This window comes from Bos taurus, chromosome 22, assembly GCF_002263795.3.
Source record: "Bos taurus isolate L1 Dominette 01449 registration number 42190680 breed Hereford chromosome 22, ARS-UCD2.0, whole genome shotgun sequence".
In the NCBI taxonomy this organism is placed as follows: Eukaryota; Metazoa; Chordata; class Mammalia; order Artiodactyla; family Bovidae; genus Bos; species Bos taurus.
Genome location: NC_037349.1, coordinates 57,053,889 through 57,075,518, shown reverse-complemented (window position 1 = coordinate 57,075,518; position 21,630 = coordinate 57,053,889). Strand labels below are relative to the sequence as shown.

General features: G+C 42.4%; 1 protein-coding gene across 3 annotated transcripts in view; it reads left to right on the top strand.

Moving 5' to 3' along the window:
• The first annotated feature begins 3,006 nt into the window (after window positions 1-3,006).
• SYN2 (synapsin II) overlaps window positions 3,007-21,630 on the top strand; it is a 190,149-nt gene continuing 171,525 nt past the window's right edge. For 2 of the 3 annotated variants that reach the window (XR_009492416.1, XM_024983311.2), the window contains exon 1: window positions 3,007-3,548. Coding sequence is in view for 2 of the 3 variants with exons in the window: in XM_024983311.2 (XP_024839079.1) it covers window positions 3,163-3,548 (386 nt within the window). In the remaining variant the exon portion in view is untranslated. The remainder of the gene's footprint in view (window positions 3,549-21,630) is intronic. The other variant, XM_024983310.2, reaches the window with a different exon arrangement.

The following is a 21,630-nucleotide window of genomic DNA, read 5'->3' as shown; positions in this document are numbered from 1 at the left end:
AGTGGGTAGGTCACATCCAGCTGTTTGCAACCCTGTGGACTGTAGCACACCAGGCTTTCCTGTGCTTCCCCATCCCTTGGAGTTTGTTCAAACGCATGTCCATTGAGGTGGTAATGCCATCCAACCATTTTATCCTCTGTTATCCCCTTCTCCTTCTGCCCTCAGTCTTTCCCAGCATCAGGGTCTTTTCCAGTGAGTTGGCTCTTCGCATCAGGTGGTCAGTTTTGGAGCTTCAGCATCAGTCCTTTGAACGAATATTGAAAGGTCACACACAGGTTTCTCTGCTATTGTTAGTTATGTGTTCACCTGTTTCAAAGTTGTCTCCTTATGGGCTCAACTTGTATTTTCTTCATCCTTGAATCTCCTCTACCCTCCAGTGCCTAGTATCATGCTTTGTGTGTATCAGTTTCTCAAAGCATGTTTGTTAACCTGTTGATTTTTGAATATTATATATGCACTACAAGCTTAATGGTTAGGGGGAATTACTTAGTTAAATATGAAAAGAAATATAACCCACTCATCCACACACACACACAAAAAGTGATGCAGTGTCTGAAATCCCAGATTAGAGATTCATGCCTTTGAAAAGATTTCCCTCACTTTCTAAAACAGTACTTCTAGGAAGGACAATATATTAATCAAAGTTTATTTACTTAACATATTAGTGACTTACTAGTTTTATTCTCCAACAGACTCAAGAACTAAGTTGGGTACAGCTGGATTGTAAAACAGCAGACTCCTTGCTATGTATCGGGCAGTGTGCTTGATGCTGGGGTCCAAAGATGACCACGACCCAATCCTATCCTTGAGATGCTTATATTCTAGTCATCAGAATATTCTGTTATCATTTCTTCAGGAACTCTGATGAATCCAAGCACAGGCAATGAAACAGTGCAACGTGGGGACTGAGGAAAGGTTTCCTGGAGGAGTCATCAAGGCACATTCCTCTAGGACTTCCCTGTCTGCATGCTTTCTCCACTTCTCTGCTGGTAAACTCTTACAGCTGCCTCGAGACCCATCACAAATGCCACCTGCTCTGAGAAGCCATCCCTAAGCCTCACAGGCAGAATGAATCCCTTGTTGTATGACAGTGTTCCCACATCTTATTGTGGTGATTGATCCTCCCTACTCTTTCCTCTAGCCCACATGGACAATGAACTCACAAACAGGGGCCACTTTCTAATCACGTCATTAGGGAGATGGGTGAAAGTCGCTCAGTCGTGTCCGACTCTTTGCGACCCCATGGGCTATACTGTCCATGGAATTCTCCAGGCCAGAATACTGGAGTGGGTAGCCTATCCCTTCTCCAGCAGATCTTCCCGACCCAGGAATCAAACCCAGGTCTTCAACATTGCAGGAGGATTCTTTACCAACTGAGCTATCAGGAAAGCCAGGGAGGAGACGGGAGGACCGCTGTATTACTACAGTTGACCGAAAACCTCTCGGGCATCACTGGGTTTCTGGCTCAGGGCTGGACTGTGCATCTCCAGCTCTCAAGCTGAGTGCCAGCTGGGATGTAGGAAGCAAAGACTGCCTGCCAACATTAGTGCCAAGCTGCTCAGTGATTCCATTCAATCCAGTATATACTTAACTTACTGAGCACTGAGTTCCAATAAGAGTAAGAATCTGGCCACCACTCCTGGAATACTTACTGTGTGCCAGGTGCTTTACATACATGATCTCACTGGCTCTGTGTGACACTTTTGTAAAGCGTGATCTCCTTTTACTAGCTGAGGAAAATAGGCTGGGAGGTCTGATTTTGCCAAAGGTCACACATCACTCAGAGTGGTCTGAATATAATGTGTATATGCTGTGGCCTGCTCCAATTCAATGTGGGGACTAAGTATATCTCCTGAGAGGTGAAAACAAAGGTCTGGGGGTGGAGGGCATACAAAATTTAGGGAATGTGCATGAGAAGGCCTTAATCAGAAAAACTCCACGGAGGTCAAGGCAGATCTGGCCAATAAATGAACTGGAAAAAAGACATCGATCTTTAACAGGAGACTTTCTTGGCAGAACACAGGATGTACCAACACCTGTTAGCAAGGATAGAGAAGGGGTGGGGGAGTCTTAGATGTCTCACTTTGGGGGGGCTCCTCCTGGGGGAAGGGCATCTCCAGCCTCTCACCTTTTCTCTCTCTTAAGGAAGAGAAGGAAGAGAGGATACGTGCTCTAGGGTGAGGCATCTCTAAGGCGCAGGTGCTGAAAGTGCATCTCACACACCCTTCTAAGATGGGTGCAGAGAGCCTATCCCCCACCCCCTTACTCCCCAAAGTGGAGGAGATGACCCTTGGCTTCCTCACGAGGTCTTGTCACCTTAGGGTGTGTGGTGGGGGGTGATTTTCTCTCCCAGCATTGAGCAAGGGATAGTTCTTTTTCTTCTCACTATAGGGTGTATGCGTGCGTGCGTGCGTGTGTGTTACTGGGGGTGGATTATTCCTTTCTCCCTCACCTGGGGGTTGGGGAGATGGCACTTTTCCCCTGCTTTGGGAAGGGAGGTGGTTCTTTTCTTTCTCATTCCCGCCTTTGTGTGTGTGTGTGTGTGTGTGTGTGTGTGTGTGCATGTGCGTGTCCGCACGCGAGAGAGGAATGGCTCCTCTCTCACCTCAGGGTGGGGAAGCTGACATTTCTCTTCGCTCCCAATGGGGACAGTTTCCCTAGCCTCCATCTCGGGTGGGACACGGTTCTTTTCTCCCCCAGTCAAAAAAGGGATAGGGGCTCTCGGCTCCCCTTACCCACTTCTTGGGGAGCAGGACTGGCTTCCACGCCCTCCCCACAGAGCCGCGCCCAGGTCGCAGGAGCCCTGGCATTCCCCGGACCTCGAGTCCCCAGACCCCGCAGACCCCAAGTCCCCAGACCCCGCAGACCGGAGGCTCCCCGCTAGCGGCATTGGCGGAGAATCGGGGGCGGTGCCGGCTCTGCGGAGAGGGGCGGGGCGATCCGTGGCCCCGCCCCCGGCCCCGCCCGCTCACTGGCGCTGAGCCTTGCGCCGCCCCGCCCGCCTGGCCCAGTCCTCCCCGGCTGCTGCTGGGCTCGCGCGTCGCGGACTGAGCTTGGGCCACCTCAGCCGCCTCAGCCGCCTCAGACCCTCGCCGCCGCCTGCGTCTCGCCCTCTGCGCCGCCCGGCCCCGCCGCCCCGCGCGCCCCCAGCCTCTCAGCCAGATGATGAACTTCCTGCGGCGCCGGCTGTCGGACAGCAGCTTCATCGCCAACCTGCCCAATGGCTACATGACCGACCTGCAGCGGCCGGAGCCCCAGCAGCCGCCGCCGCCGCCCCCCGGCCCGGGCGCGGCCTCGGCCTCGTCGGCGCCCCCGGCCGCCTCACCCGGCCCCGAGCGGAGGCCGCCGCCCGCCCAGGCGCCCGCGCCGCAGCCCGCGCCGCAGCCGACCCCGGCGCCGTCGGTGGGCAGCAGCTTCTTCAGCTCGCTGTCCCAGGCGGTGAAGCAGACCGCAGCCTCGGCGGGCCTGGTGGACGCGCCCGCGCCCGCGCCCGCCGCCGCCAGGAAGGCCAAGGTGCTGCTGGTGGTCGACGAGCCGCACACCGACTGGTAGGTGTCCGGCCGCCGCCGCCGCCGCCGCCAGGGGCTCCGGGCTGGGGGCGCGGGGGCCGCGCGGAAGCTGCTCCGGGGCCCAGGGAGGTGTCACAGCGACGAAAACCAGGGTCTGGGGGCCCGCGGTGAGGACAGGTCCTGCGAGCGCGCGTGCGGAGGGGGCGGGGGAGGCAGTGATCGGCTTCGAAAGGTGAAGTCTGAGGTAAAACAGCCCCTCAGTTGACTCAATCCCTCATAATATGCTGGAGCTACTTTATCCAATAGGGAAGAGTCGTAAGAAGTAGTTTGTTTTTTTTTTTTTCTTCTTCTTCTTTCTGAGGGGTCGCGGAGGGGACAGACTTTTCTGCCTCTATACATCAAAAGCTGAGGTGAAAAGGGTCCCGAGGCTCCGGAGGGACATTTAAGGCCAATAAAATGGGTTCTGCTTCATGAAGCCGGGGGGTGGGGGGCGAGTAAGGGATTAAAATAGGTATTTTGAGGGGCGGGGTGGTGAGGTGGAGAGGGCAAAGGTAATTTTTCACCTGGTCGGTTGAAGGCTGATGTCAGTATTGACATCAGGGTTGATCAGATCACAGATGTGGGAGCCCAGGTGTACACGGACCTGTACAGCATGGGGAAATCGTTTAAGAATAGTACGATTCTTGTATTTTGTGCAGCCCCAGGTGTGTGAGTGTGTGTGGAGGGGGGGAAGGGGGGGGAGTCGGGATATGTGGCTTAATAAAATCTTTTTTGGAAGGGGGTATTAGTGTTTTGGGGTGGAAGTGATGGTGGCTTTTTCCAGTCTAAAGGATAATGACCGAGGTAAAATATTCTGGATCATTAAAGGGTCACAAATAAAAAGAGATCTGCCTTAATGCAGTAGATGGGGAACTTAAACATTTTTTTCTTCTTTTATTCTTTTCTATTTTTTAAAAGGGATATTCCAACTTGGAATGGTGAAGGTTGGGGCACTATGTGACCTCTAGTTGATAAAAGCATGAATGAGGTCTGTTTAAGACAAATTCGTTAAAAGAGGTTCTAATTTATGGAGGAGGAAATTGACCCAGGGGCGCATGGTTGGGGTGGGAGGTGATAGTGGAATTGACTGGTGAAGGGCTTGAAGAAATGAAGAGGTGAGGGAAAGGGGTTGCTTTTTCTTCTGGACCATGGAAAGGGTTTCGTTTTGTTTTTGTGTGGTTTTTTTTTTTTTGGCTTGTTTGTTGGTGGTTTTTCCTTTCCTCACTAGAGTTGGGGTTGGAGACTAGCCCTAAGTCTTTCCTCCCAAGAGGCAGGCACAGAGGGACCACTGAGTTATTTATCTCCATTTCCTCTTCTGACTTCTCTGGTTTTCTCTATCATTTTCTTACTGGGAGACCTACAAGGAGAGAGTGCTGGCGTGGGGGTGATGAAAGTGAGATGTAGATGTGGAGAAGCCCTCTTGCTGGCTGGTAAACATGACCATTCTAAATAGTCACTTGAGTGACTTGTGCAGTTGGCTTTTTCTTAGGACGGCAGAGTAGAAAATCTAAAGGGACCTTTGTAAGGAAATGACAAAGACACAAGGAAGAGTGTAATGGGGAAGGTAAGAGAGTGTACAATGGTGCCATTGGCAGTACCCTATGAGAATTACTCTAACTCAGTTCAAAATCAACAAGTGCTTATTAAGTGGGAAGGAAAGGTAGCTAAGCTTTTTGAGCATTGTTATATGACAAACCTTGTACTAGGTGTTCAAATAGATCTCTTGTCAAATTTTTACCACCAAACTGAGGCTTAGAGAAAGTAAGTAATGTGTTCACATTCAAATGGTAGGACTAGAATTTGAGCTTAGGCCTATTTGACTCCATTATTGCCACTCCATTATATTACCTCCTATTATTATTATTTTATTATTAGTAATATTAATAATTAGCTCCCTCTAGAGGCTAGGCAGTGTACCTTACAGGGAACTCAGACTCTAATTTGAGAGACAAAACGGAAACATAAAACAGTTAAGAAAAAGGAATCTAGAATAATTAGTTGAGACTAATGTTTCAGGCATTCAATAGATGTAATGATTAGTGAGAGTTAAAGTCATTGGAGAAAGCTTCACAAAGGCTGAGTCCTGAAGAAAGGCCAGGAAAAGGAGGGGAGAAACGAGAATGAAATCAGTGCTTCATTTTTTATGCAAGAATCTGATCCTCCTGTACACGCTCCTGCTCTCCTACCCTGTTGAAGGCATTTGTTTTGGATCTAATTACCAGTTAGGTACCCACAGGTAGGAAGATACTCATTTGTATGGGTATGTGTTTATAACTGCTTCAGTGGCTTGAGATTTGAAACTCTCCTTGGGTAGTGTTATTCTCTAGGAAGACTACTTACCTGGCATAAACCACAAAATTTACCTTGCCTTGGAGACTAGACTTCTGATGAAAGTAGTAGAGGCCATTTTCCTATGGCCTGACTCCCAACTGTTTTCTCTGAAGTAATAATGTTGATTTATTAAAACTCATAAACCCAGTTTGAGTCTAGTGCTTGATAACAGTTCTGTGCTTCTGTGTTTCTGTGCTTAACAGCAGTTCTCAGACTTGCAGAGTCTGTCTTCTTCTAAGGTGTCTATGTTTGTTAAAAACATCTCAGTTAAATATTGCTGAGTCGTTTTATTGAAAAGTTTCTATGAGTTAAGAAGCAGATGCCTGTTTATGACAAGCTCAGTGACTTTAAAAGGTATTGTTTGTTCTAAAGGTTGATTTTAGTAAATTTGTCTCACAGTTTAAGCTACCTACATAGTATTCTGTGAGCAAGTGTCATACATGCCTGATATTATTTTCTTGGTGCTTGAATAGGAAGTCAAAGTATAGCCTCCCAGTAAAATTTAAGAATTTTGGTCCCATTTGAATTATGGAGTTTTAACAAGTATTTCAATAATTGGAAATCTAAAGGGGGGCTTAAAATAGGCAGCCTTGATACAAGCTGATTCTTTTGAATTTCTGTAGCATAATTGTGGGCAATGGAATTTGGGGATCTTATCACTAACCAGGTTGATGGGAAAATTGGAGGGTGTTTCTCTCTCTCTTTTTTGCTTGAAATGTGTTTTCATTGGGTGCCTGAGGCCTTGAGATTAATTGCACATTAAAGAATCATTGAAAAATGTTTCTGTTCCACTAAAAAGTGATATCAAGCTCATTATATACCTTTTTAGTTAATTATTACTGTAATTATAATAATTTATTTTAAGAAATTACTATTATATGATAATAGCTGTATTAATATATAATAATATATATGTATATTGTGTGTATACACACACACACACACACACACATGCCTGAAAATGCATGTTTTCTTTCACAGTTTGTACCTGAATTTGAAGTCCAGTTAAGACTGCATTTTAATGACCTTTGTGCTTAAACAAGGAACAAGCATCTAATTGTATATATTACTTTTTCTGTGTATTATATTCTCACTGGTTATGAGGTAAGTTTTCTCTCAGATTCTTCCCTGCCTCTGTTCCTGTGAAACTAATTCCAGTGACCAAGTGCTTTTTCAACATCAAATGTCTCAGTGTTTGAATTTGAAAATCAGGATGGTATAGGTGTTCTAGGGACTATCTAGAGTATCTAGAGACTGCAGATTGGTAAATCCACAGATGTTTATTGAACACCTCTGTATAGGGTATATATGCTAAGAAAAATGAGACATAGTACCTCTCTTCTAAGATCTTTCTGTCTGGGTAAATAGACAAGATAAATACATTTTAAAAAGTTTCCAGAAACTTCCCCTCCTATTAGAACTATGGTTCTTGGATCAATAGAGGTGGCATCAACAGGAGCTTTTCTTTTTATTTTTAAATTTATTAAGGGATCATTTTACTACCTTGATGGACATGGGTTTAGGTAGACTCTGGGAGCTGGTGATGGACAGGGAGGCCTGGCGTGCTTCGATTCATGGGGTCACAAAGAGTTGGACACGACTGAGCGACTGAACTGAACTGAACTTACTACCTCTACTTTTGTCTTTGTTGTTGTTTTTAATTTTTTTAATTATGAAAGTATGGTAACGCATTTACAGGAGACTTGGAAAATACAGAAGGTTACATATAGTTCCACTATGTATTACAATTATTTTTTTAAGTAGATAAATGTAAGATTTTAGTTGAAGTTTAAGTATCAAACACTCAAAAATTAATAGAATGAATATACAGAGAAACAGAAGGATATAGTAGACCTGAAAAGCACTATGAACCAATTCAACATAATTAGATGTATACAATTTTTACACAACAACAGAATTTGTAGGAACTACAATTTCTATGTAAATTCCCATAGACTGTAAACTGGGAGACACTGGAACATATCCAGGGACACAAAACAAGGTGCAAAAGTTTCACGGTCTAAACGTATTAAAATCATATGGAGTCTGTTTTCTTATCACTATGGAATTATGTTAGAAATCAATATCAAAAGATATTTGAAAATAATCCACATATTTTCAAGCACAATGCACAACTTAGCCATCACATGTCTCAATAAAAGACTGAAAAAAACAGAGGGTAATTGCAGAGAAGAAAGCAGTTAAGTGAGAAATTAGTATCAAAATGAGAAATTAGTATTAAAGATACTTTAAACAAAATCCCATGTATTTGGAAATTAAATGTCTACTTTTAAATGATGGGTGTATCTAAGAAGCCATAACAAGGAAAATTAGAAACTATTTGTAATAGAATAAAAATGAAAAGAGAATTTATCACAATTTGTTGCATGCAACTGAAGCTGCTCAAAGCAGTTGAATACAATATGGAGTCTTGAATAGGGTATGAAAACAAATAATGGACACTAGCATAAAATTTTGTGAAATTTGAACAAAATGTGTACTTGAGTTAATAATACTGTATCACTTTTTAATTTCCTGGATTTTTTTCTTTTTTTTTACAGCATAGTATTTCTTTATATCCTCAGAATTGGGTTGGAAGTTTCAAGCCTCATTCGAATTTTTTTTTAATCACTGCTGCTGCTGCTAAGTCGCTTCAGTCGAGTCCGACTCTGTGCGACCCCATAGACAGAAGCCCACCAGGCTCCCCCGTCCCTGGGATTCTCTAGGCAAGAACACTGGAGTGGGCTGCCATTTCCTTCTCCAATGCGTGAAAGGGAAAAGTAAAAGTGAAGTCACTCAGTCATGCCCGACTCTTAGCGACCTCATGGACTGCAGCCTACCAGGCTCTGCCATCCCTGGGATTTTCCAGGCAAGAGTACTGGAGTGGGGTGCCATTGCCTTCTCCTTTCAATCACTAAGATAATAAATTTTCTTTACTTTTATCAGTAATACTAAATGCCAAAATACATAGAACTATATCAAAGTTTTTTATGTGAATATAAATTAGAAATCTAGCATTCTATTCATACTAAGTAAAACAAGTGGAATCAAAATGTCATAAATTGTTTTAGCTAGGCAATAATTCATAAATTTTCTAAAATATATATATTATACATTATATAGGCTTCCCTGATGGCTCAGATGGTAAAGAACCCACCTAGCAATGCAGGAGACGTAGAGACATGGATTTGATCCCTGGGTCAGGAAGATCCCCTGGAGAAGGAAATGGCAACCCACTCCAGTATTCTTGTCTGGAGAATCCCATGGACAGAGAAGCCTCGCAGGCTACAGTCTCTGGAGTTGCAGAGTCACACACGACTGAGTGACTAAGACACACACACACACACACACATGCCTTATATATACATATACACATATACACACACTACCTCTACTTTTAATATACTTTGGGCATTAGGACTTGCTTATTCTTTAATACACAGCAATATTAATTAAAAGGCACAAATAGACAATGGTTCGGCAATGAACTTGTCTAAAGACTGATGGGCACAGAACCCTTCTTAAGCAGGAGCTTTTTGAACTACAGATTATCAGGTCCCACTTGACGCCTACAGAATTGTAATTTGCATTTGAATAAGACCTCCAGGTGATTCACAAGCACATTAAATTTAGGATGCACTGAATTAAAGGTTATGTGATTAGTGCTAAAGGTGTGGTAAAGCACCAACTCCGATCCTTTTTTGAGCCACTGCTATATGTCATGTGTGGTGCCACGTTCTTTACAAATATCATTTAATCTCTACTACAACGGTGTATTGTGGATGTTTGAAAGAGGGAGAGATGGATGTGGGCTAGAATGGAAATAGTGAGATTTGAACTGAGCTTCAAAGGATTTAAATCAAAAGAGACAAGTTTGCTCAGTCCAGACAGTGGATGGCATAAGCAAAGTGCACCGGTAGAAAAGAGGGAGACCACCATGAGACCAGCTTGATGTGTTTGTTATCTGGGAAGCACGTGTTTCCATTCTTCTCTGGTCTGTCTTTGGGCATTTCATTAAGAATAGGGGAATTCAAAGTACAGTAGCCTGGACCAGTGCTTGGGTGTAATTCAAGAGAAATATTTGAATTGAAACTTGGGGTGGGAAGCTCAAGTGAGGTCTGAGGCTTCTCTCTGCCAGATGTTTTATCGATATGTCCTGTTTCTAATACAAACATACTGATTCCATAGAATTTCATTGTTATAGCAACAGTAGCCTATAGCTTAGAATCCTAAGTTTTTAGAGCTGTTATATCATCCAGATTATTTTATAAATGAGGGAAATGTGGATCTGAAGAGGCAAAGTGGCTTGTTCAGGTTTACTGAGAACTAGGATCTAGAACTTCTAAGGCTTTCTTCTAAGCCCAGAGAAATGGAATGGTTTGCCCAAGGTCAAATAAGAGGTTAGTGAGAGAATGGAGACCAGAATTCTCATCTTCTCACTCTTTAATTACTCTATCAGTAGATTCCTTAAATTTAACCCTTTTACTCTGAAAATTCTGTTGTGTTTACTTCTTTTAAGGAGTTATTGTGGAGTTGTGAATGCTTCAAAAAGAACCACTTGAGCATAATATTGCACTGTATTTCCACCAATAATTTCATTCTTATTTGTGTTATTGTTATTTCAGCAAAGATCATTGTAAAATGATTGAAGGAGACTCTTAGAGCCTACTCATCAAACTCCAACAGTATAATAAAGTTAGTAGGACTGTAGTATTAGGATGAGCTTGCTCCCAGGGATGCATTTTTACCTTAGTGTCCCTGTCTGCCTAAGATTGTTTACTGTCTTTCTGTACCCAAGTTCGGAATGGAGGCCAAAATAGCAAGTTTCCCAGAATCTCATACCTTCCCCTCAAATTTACAAAAGAGTTAACTGGGATATGTTCAGTTCACTTGTGTGTTTAAACACAAGCCAGGTGCTGGGAATATAAGATTAAGTTGGGCGTAGGCCTTGTCCACTGAGATCTTCCAGTCCAGAAGGGGAGAGGACAGACATTTAAGTAGGATTTTAGTATAGCATGGTAATTAGTATGGATAAGATGCTGTAGGAACACAGAAGAATAATGTTGTGGTTAGAGGTGTTTGTACCACTACCCGTTAAAAATGTGCCACTGTTGAGCCTGATGGAGAAGGAAATGGCACCCAACTCCAGTATTTTTGCCTGGGAAATCCCATGGACAGAGGAGCCTGGCAGGCTATAGTCCTTGGAGTCACTAAGAGTCAGACACGACTGAGTGACTAAGCAGCACTGAGGCTCTGCTCTAGAACCCGGAAACCACAACTACTGAAGTCCTAGGGCCTGTGCTCAGCAGCAAGAGAAGCCCCCACAGTGAGAATCCTGTGCACCGCTACTAGAGAGTAGCCCCCCACTCGGTGCAACTAGAGAAAAACCCAAGCACTAGCAAAGACCCAGCACAGCCAGTAAAGACATAAGTAAAAACTTATTTTAAAACGTGTCACTGTGTATTCTTAGTTAAACCACTTTGCATCTTTGGAGTTTGATTCTCTAAACCCTGTCAAATGAGAGCATGGACACAGACATTCTCTAAGATCCTTTACAGTGCTACGTTAGTTCCATGTTATCATTTTTGTGTGTTTTTCTTTCAAAGACTTTGGCTCTATGATTTGCTCTACGTGGTAATGCTTGCAAACTTTTGAAAGAGGAGGCATAGGTCAGTATATGGCTCACATGTCCTTGGATGAAAAGCTCATCTTCAAGTACTCCCCTTTCAGTACCCCTTTCTTACAGCATTGATACCGTGTGGTTCAGTTCGGTTCAGTCACTCAGTCGTGTCCGACTCTTTGCGACCCCATGAATTGCAGCATGCCAGGCCTCCCTGTCCATCACCAACTCCCGGAGTTCACTCAGACTCACGTCCATCGAGTCGGTGATGCCATCCAGCCATCTCATCCTCTGTTGTCCCCTTCTCCTCCTGCCCCCAATCCCTCCCAGCATCAGAGTCTTTTCCAATGAGTCAACTCTTCGCATGAGGTGGCCAAAGTACTGGGGTTTCAGCTTTAGCATCATTCCTTCCAAAGAATACCCAGGACTGATCTCCTTTAGAATGGACTGGTTGGATCTCCTTGCAGACCAAGGGACTCTCGAGAGTCTTCTCCAACACCACAGTTCAAAAGCATCAATTCTTTGGCACTCAGCCTTCTTCACAGTCCAACTCTCACATCCATACATGGCCACTGGAAAAACCATAGTCTTGACTAGATGAACCTTTGTTGGCAAAGTAATGTCTCTACTTTTCAATATGCTATCTAGGTTGGTCATAACTTTCCTTCCAAGGAGTAAGCGTCTTTTATTCATGGCTGCAGTCACCATCTGCAGTGATTTTGGAGCCCCCCCCAAATAAAGTCTGACACTCTTTCCACTGTTTCCCCATCTATTTCCCATGAAGTGATGGGACCAGATACCAAGATCTTAGTTTTCTGAATGTTGAAATCCCACCCCAAAAAAGGGGTTGATCCTGTAATGCCCACTGTGTATGTTTCCTCCTCAATAGTGGGGACTTGTGGTTGAATTTCTCTTTCCCTGATAGATGGAAGAACATTTGAATACATATTTCGCAGTGTTGGCTAACTGCATTTATTTCTTGATCCCTGCTGGGTGCACTGTGTTGCAGTTTGCACAACATATTCATACCCATTGTCTCATTTTATCTTCATGATGATGAACAAACAGGCTCATAAAAGTAGTTGCTTGCCAAATATTAAATAGCTATTCAGCTTTCCAGCTCGTCGTTTTTTGATGCGCATGAACACCCCATGCTTGCTCTTCCTTCCTTTCTGGAGAACAGCTATTGTGCTCTCTGCCTCTTCTGCTCTCTCAGCCTGGGCATGAAGATGTCTTTCTTTTTTCTTTCTGTCTAAGACCTTTCTTCCATTCTACTCCTTCCAAGCCCAGCTTTAATCCCTTTCCAGGACATTGTGTGTATCTAGTTCTTGTTTAGGGGACCTAACAACTTTATGAAGTAACTTGAGCCTGATTTAATCCTACAAAAGGAGGCTTGGGCTTTGTGGGAGTAAACTGGAAATCCCCTCTCTCTATTGTGGACTTGAATCCTTGGAGGGGCCCTAATATTAATAATAACACAGCTTAAGACTGTGTTTTCTTTTATACCTCAAAGTTTTAGTGATATAGAATGAATCTTCTGTCATCGGACCCTGTGATGTGCCTCTTGGGACACCTATGGATATAATTCCCTCTTCAGTCCTATCACATCCTGAGGCATAGCTGATGATGAGAATTTAAGTTCTGTAGAGTCCTAGGTTTACTAACATTTTAATTCCTGGGGAAAAGGACAGCAATGAAAGATTGATCTGCTAATCAATTAGCGAAGAGCTAATAACTCCAGTTTGTTAGTTTCCACGAAGACTACAAAATAAGTGAAAAACTTGGAATTAGATAAATTATATAATGCGTGCTTTCACTTTTGAGAACTTGTATAGAATCTTAGGGAAGACAAAATTAGCATTGTATAGTGGAAAGATCATTGCAAACATTTAAAATATCTGGATTCACATCTCTCCTCTGCCATGTAACTTTTTGTTTCACCACAGGCAGTTTAACTGTTGAAGCCTCCTTTTCTATTTCAGAAATTAGGGATTAGAGCTAAATCATTTATCTTCAGAGTCCTTTAGAAATTTGATTTCTAAAGGTGAGATTGTTTGATGGTATAAAGAGTTGTTCAGAGAAGGAAGAAATCACTGTGGGCTGATAAAGTCACAAATGTCACAGAAGGGCTAGGTCTCACCTAGGCTTTGAAGGCTGAGTGAGATTTGTATTCATAAGGAAGGAGAGAGGCATTATAGTTAAAAGGAAGAGAAAGCAAAATTACAACAGCAGTAATGCGTAAAATGTGTGTAAGAGAACTTCTGGCTAGTCAGCATATACGTTTCAGGACAGGGAAAAGAGGAAGGGAGGTTTGGATAAGCAGGGTGAAATGATGACAGGAGAAATGATAACAATAATATCTAATGTATTGGGTATACAATGTGATAGGGGTTCTTTTATACAGAAAGTTATTTTTGAGATGGCTTATTTGTAGAGACAGTTTATACTTTGAGGACTGTCACATCCATGTCTCATTTAATCCTCCATGCAGTAGTATTTGGGCTTTCCAGGTGGTGTTATATATGTGTGTGTGTACATATGGGGCTTCCCAGGTGGCTCAGTGGTAAAGAATCCCCTGCCAATGCAGGAGATGGGGGTTCGATCCCTGGGTTGGGAAGATCTCCTGGAGAAGGAAATGACACCCCACTCCAGTATTCTTGCCTGGGAAATCCCATGTACAGAGGAGCCTGGTGGGCTACAATCTGTGGGGTTGCAAAGAGTCAGACATGACTTAGTGACTAAACAGCAGCAGCATATGCACATCTGCTCTTTATTTATTATTTCTGATTGCACTGTGGGTCACGCAGGATCTTAGTTTCCCAACCAGGCATTGAACCCGTGCCCCCTGCATTGGGAGCACAGAATCTTAACCTCTGGACCACCAGGGAAATCTCAAGGTGTTCTAAGTAAATGTATTAACTCATTTATTAAGTTATGAAACAGATTACTGTTGTTAACCTAATTTTACAAATGAGGAAACTTATAGTGAATTTGAGATTTGAACCCAGGTAGTTCAGCTCTTCAGAGAAGGCAATGGCACCCCACTCCAGTACTCTAGCCTGGAAAATCCCATGGATGGAGGAGCCTGGTAGGCTGCAGTCCATAAGGTCGCTAAGAGTCGGACACAACTGAGCGACTTCACTTTCACTTTTCACTTTCATGCCTTGGAGAAGGAAATGGCAACCCACTCCAGTGTTCTTGCCTGGAGAATCCCAGGGACGGGGGAGCCTGGTGGGCTGCCGTCTATGGGGTCGCACAGAGTCAGACACAACTGAAGCGACTTAGCAGCAGCAGCAGCAGTTCAACTCTTTAGACTATGTTCTGTAATCACTAGATAACAATGTTCCAAATTTCTCCTTGGCATCGAACACGTTGGTGTTTCTTTTCCTCAGTGTCACAGACACGTGTTTTATGTTGAGCAATGTCTTGTTCTCTGTGAACTTCAGTTTCTTCAACTATAAAGAGGAAATAAAGTATATTTCAAAGGGTTCTTGTGAAAATCAGTTGACATAAACTCTCAAAAATGCTTAATGTGACTAGGACCTGGGAAATGTTCAATAAATGTTCCATCCTGACAAGCAGATTTTCATAGCAGCTTTGAGGCAGCAGCTTACATATGAGTATTTACAGGAGCCTTCGAGTCAAGTAAGATCATTTGTAGACAGGTTTCTGTGACACTAAAAATAATTTTGAAAAATAGGACAAACCTAAATGAATATTCCTTCATTTTGGTTGGAGTAGTTTGTTGCACATGGTTGAGAAAACACTCATTACTAATGTTTTGAAACAGTCTTGGGGTAAGTTGTTTTTGAGATGGCTCAGTTGTAGAAATTATACTTTGAGGACTGTCACATTCATTGTCTCATTTAATTCTCCATACAGTAGTCTTTGGGCTTCCCAGACAGCACTAGTGGAAAGAACTCACCTGTCAATGCAGGAGACGTAAGAGACACAGGTTTGATCCCTGGGTCAGGAATATCCCCTGGAGGAGGGCATGGCTACCTACTCCAGTATTCTTGCGTGGTGAATCCCATGGACAGAGGAGCCTGGTGGGTTAGCATCCTTGAGGTTGCAAAGAGCTGGTCAGACACAAGAGAGGCAACTTAGCATGCGTGCATGGTAGTATTTGTGGGGCAGTAATTAATGTTATTTTAATTTACCTATGAAGGAATTAAGGTGGCAAGGTTACCCAAAGTCAAATAGCCAGGAAGTGATACAGTCAGGACTACCACCCAGGTCTCTGTCTTTGGATCTTGTGTATGTTTCTGTGGGCTTCCTGGACTGAGTTGCAGGTGCCATAGAGCTAGCTGGTTAACTAATTTAGTTAGAAACTTGATTTAAGTGAACAATATTATTAGTTATCCCAGCCATTTATTAAACTTTGTTTGCCATGAGTATTTAGATTAATGATTTCCCTTTAGTGCTACCTTGGGGTTCTCTTGCAGAAACTGTGATTGTATACTGCTTGTATATCTATTAACACTTAGAAGCATAATACTGTGTGCAGAAAAGTGAGGTGAATATAGTTGATGGACTGCAAACTGGAAAAACCTTTTATAGGAAACAATATTTGAACAATATTATTAGTTATTCCAGCCATTTGTTAAACTTTGTTTGCCATGAGTATTTAGATTAATGATTTCCCTTTAGTGCTACCTTGGGGTTCTCTTGCAGAAACTGTGATTGTATACTGCTTGTATATCTATTAACACTTAAAAGCGTAATACTGTGTGCAGAAAAGCGAGATGAATATAGTTGATGGACTGCAAACTGGAAAAACCTTTTATAGGAAACAATATGGCAATATCTACCAAAAGCTACATATATCATCATAATCTTTTTGTTTTTAGCAACACTCACAAGGCATAGCCCCAGGCCCCCAGGGGCATTCAAAGTGTCAGTGATCAATGTATCCTGCAATTTGCATTAACTCTGGCAACTAGCTGTGTTTTACATTGAGATTTGAGCCAAGAGATCCAATGCTGAGTTGTATTATAATATTCAATCAAATAGTTCATTTCCTGAATGTATATATTTGACAGAAAAAACCAGTAAACAGTGCCATGAAAGATGGCCACAGGAAGGTTGGGGCTGGTATTTATCTTCTCTGGTGAGGTTGGAGCCAAAAGACCTCAAGAAGCACCATGATGTTCTGAACAGCTTTGGAGATTTGTAGTCAGAAGGTCTGGGTTTAATTTAGCCACAGCAAGCTACTATTCTCTGACTCTCAGTTTCCTCATCCTTAAAACTGGAGTCATAAAACCTGCTCTGCTTTCTTCATAGGATTGTGCTACAGACAGATTTCAAGCAGTAACATCCACAACAGATTTAAATATATACGTATTGAAACTGTAGCAACAGGTGGGACTAAGAGTAGATATGAGGAAGAATTCCACACTTAATTTCCTTCTAAGTATTGTCATGGGATTCCAGGTGGCCAAGTGGTAAAGAATCCACCTGCCAGTGCAGGAGGCACACGAGACATAGGTTTGATCCCTGGGTCAGGAAGATCCCCTAGAGAAGGAAACGGCAACCCACTCCAGCATTCTTGCCTGGAGAATCCCATGGACAGAGGAGCCTGGTGAATTACCGTCCATGGGTGTGGAAACAGTTGAACACGACTGAGTGACTGAGCGCACACACATAAGTAGTGTCGTGGGCAATTTTTCTATTTTATTAGGAGTAAGAATTTAAGGGAAAAATAGTTTTTTTGCAAGTGTCAGGGCTGCTGATTCTAGTGGGAACTGTGGGAACTGTGGAAACAGTTAATTCTGTTTCTTCACGTTTCTGCACCTTCCCCCTCCACTGATGCCTTTCATTCTTTGTCCATGGCCTCCTGCGGCCTAGGACCCATTCCAGAGGTGAACATATTTTCTAACAAATTTGGGAATGAGGTCTTGTTTTTCAGTAAGAAGATAGTTTGAGAGATGTTTAGATGCTGGCATATGGAAATTGGGGGGAAATTTGGGGCTTCCCTGGTGGCTTAGATGGTGAAGAATCTGCCTGCAATGCAGGAGACCCAGGTTCAATCCCTGGGTCGGGGAGATCCCCTGGAGGAGGGCATGGCAACCCACTCTAGTCTTGCTTGGAGAATCCCATGGACAGAGGAGCCTGGCAGGCTTACAGTCCATGGGTCACAAAGAGTAGGACATGACTGAGCGACCAACACATTTTGGAGGTTGAAGACAATGGTGGTTGCTGATAGGAACCTCTTTGAAATCCAGAGATTCCTGGCCAAGTTGTTGTTGGCTTCCTTATTTCTGAGCTTTCCATTTTCAGCAGGCTGAATTAATCTTTGTTCAGTATGAGTTGTTAGTGGCTATTGACAATCCCTTTTTACAGGTTTTTGCATTTTCCTAGAAGGATCTGGAAAATAGAAAAATCTTCTGTAACCCTAAGTAATGAACAGTGCAATTTTAGCATTAAGATAGGAGGAAAATGAGAATCATACTTTATTGCCACCCACTCACATGGAAAGTCTACTTCTTAAAAGAAAAAATTATCATGACTTGGCAAAGAGGGGTGAGATCGATTTTCCTGTAGCCTCTGGATGACTTACACAGTCAGATCAGGCTGAAAAATGCACTGACCTTAACTTTCACCCTGGAAGGAAATTGTAGCATTTGTGATTCTGTAATAAGGCCTATGTTTAAGTAAAAATGTATAACGTATTACATACTTCAACTTGCATGTATCGTCTCATTTAATTGTCACCTTAACCTTGTGAGGTAAGTTGGTATGGTTGCCTATTTTGATTGGAAACCAATGCTCAGAGAGAGTGTGGTTTATTTAAGTTACAGCATGAAACAAGTAGAGCTGTATCTAAAATCTAGATTCTTCTTTCTCTGCACCCTTCTCTCCTTGCTCAGTGTCCCATTCTCCACGCAGCTAAACCTTGAGCTCTGCATGAGTCAGTTACGATGCTCTTGCCTCGAAGCACCAAGGACGGATTAAAGTTTGCCTAAGCTGAAAAGAGCCTGTATGGTCTGTGACAGGTGCTGCGTAGGTTGGTTGAAAAATAACTTAAAGATTGTCTCCTTTCCCTACGTGTTTTTTGTTAATGCTTATAATATTCTGATGACTTACAGTCCTTCTGGTGCCTCTGGTATATTTCAGACTGCTTTTAAGTTGTCAGGAAAGAGAATGTTCACTCCAGAGCTCAATTCCTTTAAAGCTTCTTATTTTCCTTTTGTATCTGGAAATTTATTTCTTAGCCAGAGCTACACCCACTCTTCCTCACCTCAGTTTCAGCTGGAGTCGTGTAAAGTTCTGCAAGTCAAGAGCAGCGAGTTTGGAGGCAAAGAATATGAAGCTCCTGTCCCTTCTGACTCTGCCTTTTCCCCGAATGTGCAAAGCATCCTGCTTCTGTGTCCACTTAGCAGAACCCTGTGCCTTTCTCTAGACCCTTCAACAGCAAAGGTCTTGGCAGTGGCCTTGAGGGAAGAGAGGCTTTCCAGAGATTCTTCAGTGAGATTATTTGGTTTTCCCCATAGTTAGAGCTTAAAAACAAGCATAGAGACCACCCTTTTGTTTGTTTGGTTTTGGCCTTGTGCTTTGGGATCTTAGATTTCCCAGAAACTCTCCTCGGTGAAAGCATGAAGCCCAAACCACTGGACCACCATGGAATTCCACCTTGTTTCGTTTTTAATTACTTCTTCACCCCTTCTTGGGGATTAGTTTGAGGTTTCCCGTTTATCTCATTAATTCTTTCATGAAATAAGGAACTAGTGCTATAATGCTGAACACGAGTGACATTGTCCTGTCTTCACAAAGCTTATAGTTTATTTGGGAAAGTAGTCAATTAAACAAGCAGTGTTAATAAAGTATGCATATCAACATGATTAAGCAAAGTTTTAAATAGAACATGTTTCTATCATAATTTCACCATAGCAATAGAGCAGCTGTTGCATTTTTATATTCTCTTCCAATATTTGTCTAAATACAAGCATATTTTTACAGAATTGTGATTGTTATTTAGCTGTAATTTCATATTTTGTTTTTCTACTTATAATTTTTATATATTATTACATAGTCTTAATAATTATATATATTTTAAGAACTGTTGTATCATAAATTACTCAATTATGTTTCTTTTAGAGAACTGTGTTGACTTCCAGTTTTTCAACATTATTACATAGTAATACCACAGGCATTTTCATTTTTCAGGAAATGAACTATTTGATTGAATATTATAATACAACTCAGCATTGGATCTCTTGGCTCAAATCTCAATGTAAAACACAGCTAGTTGCCAGAATTAATGCAAATTGCAGGACACATTGATCACTGACACTTTGAATGCCCCGGGGGCCTGGGGCTATGCCTTGTGAGTGTTGCTAAAAACAAAAAGATTATGATGATATATGTAGCTTTTGGTAGATATTGCCGTATTGTTTCCTATAAAAGGTTTTTCCAGTTTGCAGTCCATCAACTATATTCATCTCGCTTTTCTGCACACAGTATTACGCTTTTAAGTGTTAATAGATACACAAGCAGTATTTGAATATTTTATCAAATATTTCTATGAGTACAGATGAGTTGAATGTTTTTCCTAATGTTTGTTGATAAATATGTGAGACAACTGCTCTGGGATTTTTGGCATTTTACTGGTTGATTTGCTAACTTGATGGTTTGATTTTGAATGGGACATTCATTGTCAATGAAGAGGAATGGATGACAGTGGTAGAATGTCTGCTGGGGATTTGCTCTAATTTGACAAAAAACTTCTGTGGTTGTAGCATTAAGAATCAGATTCTTTGAGCTAGAATCAGTACTCGGTGTAGACCTGACACCTGTGGGGTCTACAGTGGACTGTGAGCTCCTTCAAGGCAAGAGTCATGTTTTATTCTTTGCCTCAGCATTTAGCAGCCTGGCCAATACGAGGCCTCAAAAAAAAAAAAATTGTTGAAGGAATATGAATTTCTTGGGATAGTCTCCTTCTCAATATCATTCTCACATCTTTACCATTTAAAATTCATTCTTTGGATCTCAGAGACTTTCTAATCTTGAATGCCTCTAGGAATTTATGAGTACCTATAGGAGGATGAGTGTGGTGGTCTCAGGAACGTATTGGAGATTATAACCACAATACAATAGAGCAACACTCTGTAGAGGCGGAATGAAAAATGGATAATCAGTGATGCACGTGTGGAGAGGGAGTGAGAGAGATGCTGAGAAGAGTGGTAGGTGGTTGTCAGGAATAAACCTCATTTATTGTAGAGAATCCCAGGAATGTGAGGATAGGAAGGTAACGTTAGTGATAACCTGAACTTTGGTGTCCATATGTATAAATGCAGATAAGGATATTTACTTTCCAGGTTTTTTGTGCAACTTTATTTAAATAAAGTAAGTTATAAAAGTACTTTGTAAACTCTGAAGTGCTATGTGAATAAAAAATCATTGTTGTCATCACCATCATGTAGGAAACCAAGGAGTAGAGGGATAAAGTTACTTTTATTTTTTTGCCAGGAGCTAGATTTCATCTTCATATTTTACAGTCAGTCTTTATCATTTGAAGATAAAATGAAAGTTTCTAAAGTATTATTCCGCCCCACCCGCACCCCATTATAATAGTGAGAAAGAATGGAGGATGGGGTTGGGTAACTTTAGGGACTGAATAGACTTTGTTAAGCTTTTTGTCAAATGCTTTTGACCAAATGATTAGTTTCTCTCTGCCCAAGTCCTTTTCCGAGAGCACGAAGCATAGCAAAAGGGGAGGATAAAACAACCTGAGCATGGCTGTGTTCAGAGGCAGTAAGTGATTTGATTGAGGCAGCGGGTTAAGGTGTGGAGGAATCATGAGCCGATTCTGGATTAGTAGATTAGGATCCAGCAAGGAGGACCTTGAACACAAAGCTTAGACATTGTCAGTAGAGAACAGTGAAAGTTTTGAAACAGGAGAGTAATTCAATCATTGCTGTGCTTAGGAAGGTTTATCTGGGATGCTTAGTTGCTCAGTCGTGTCTGACTCTGTGGCCCCATGGACTGTAGCCTCCCAGGCTACTCTGTCCATAGGATTTTCCAGGCAAAAATACTGGAGTGAGTTGCCAGTTCCTACTCCAGGGGATCTTCCCAGCCCAGGAATCAAACCAACATCTCTTACGTGTCCTGCATTAGCACGCAGAGTCTTTA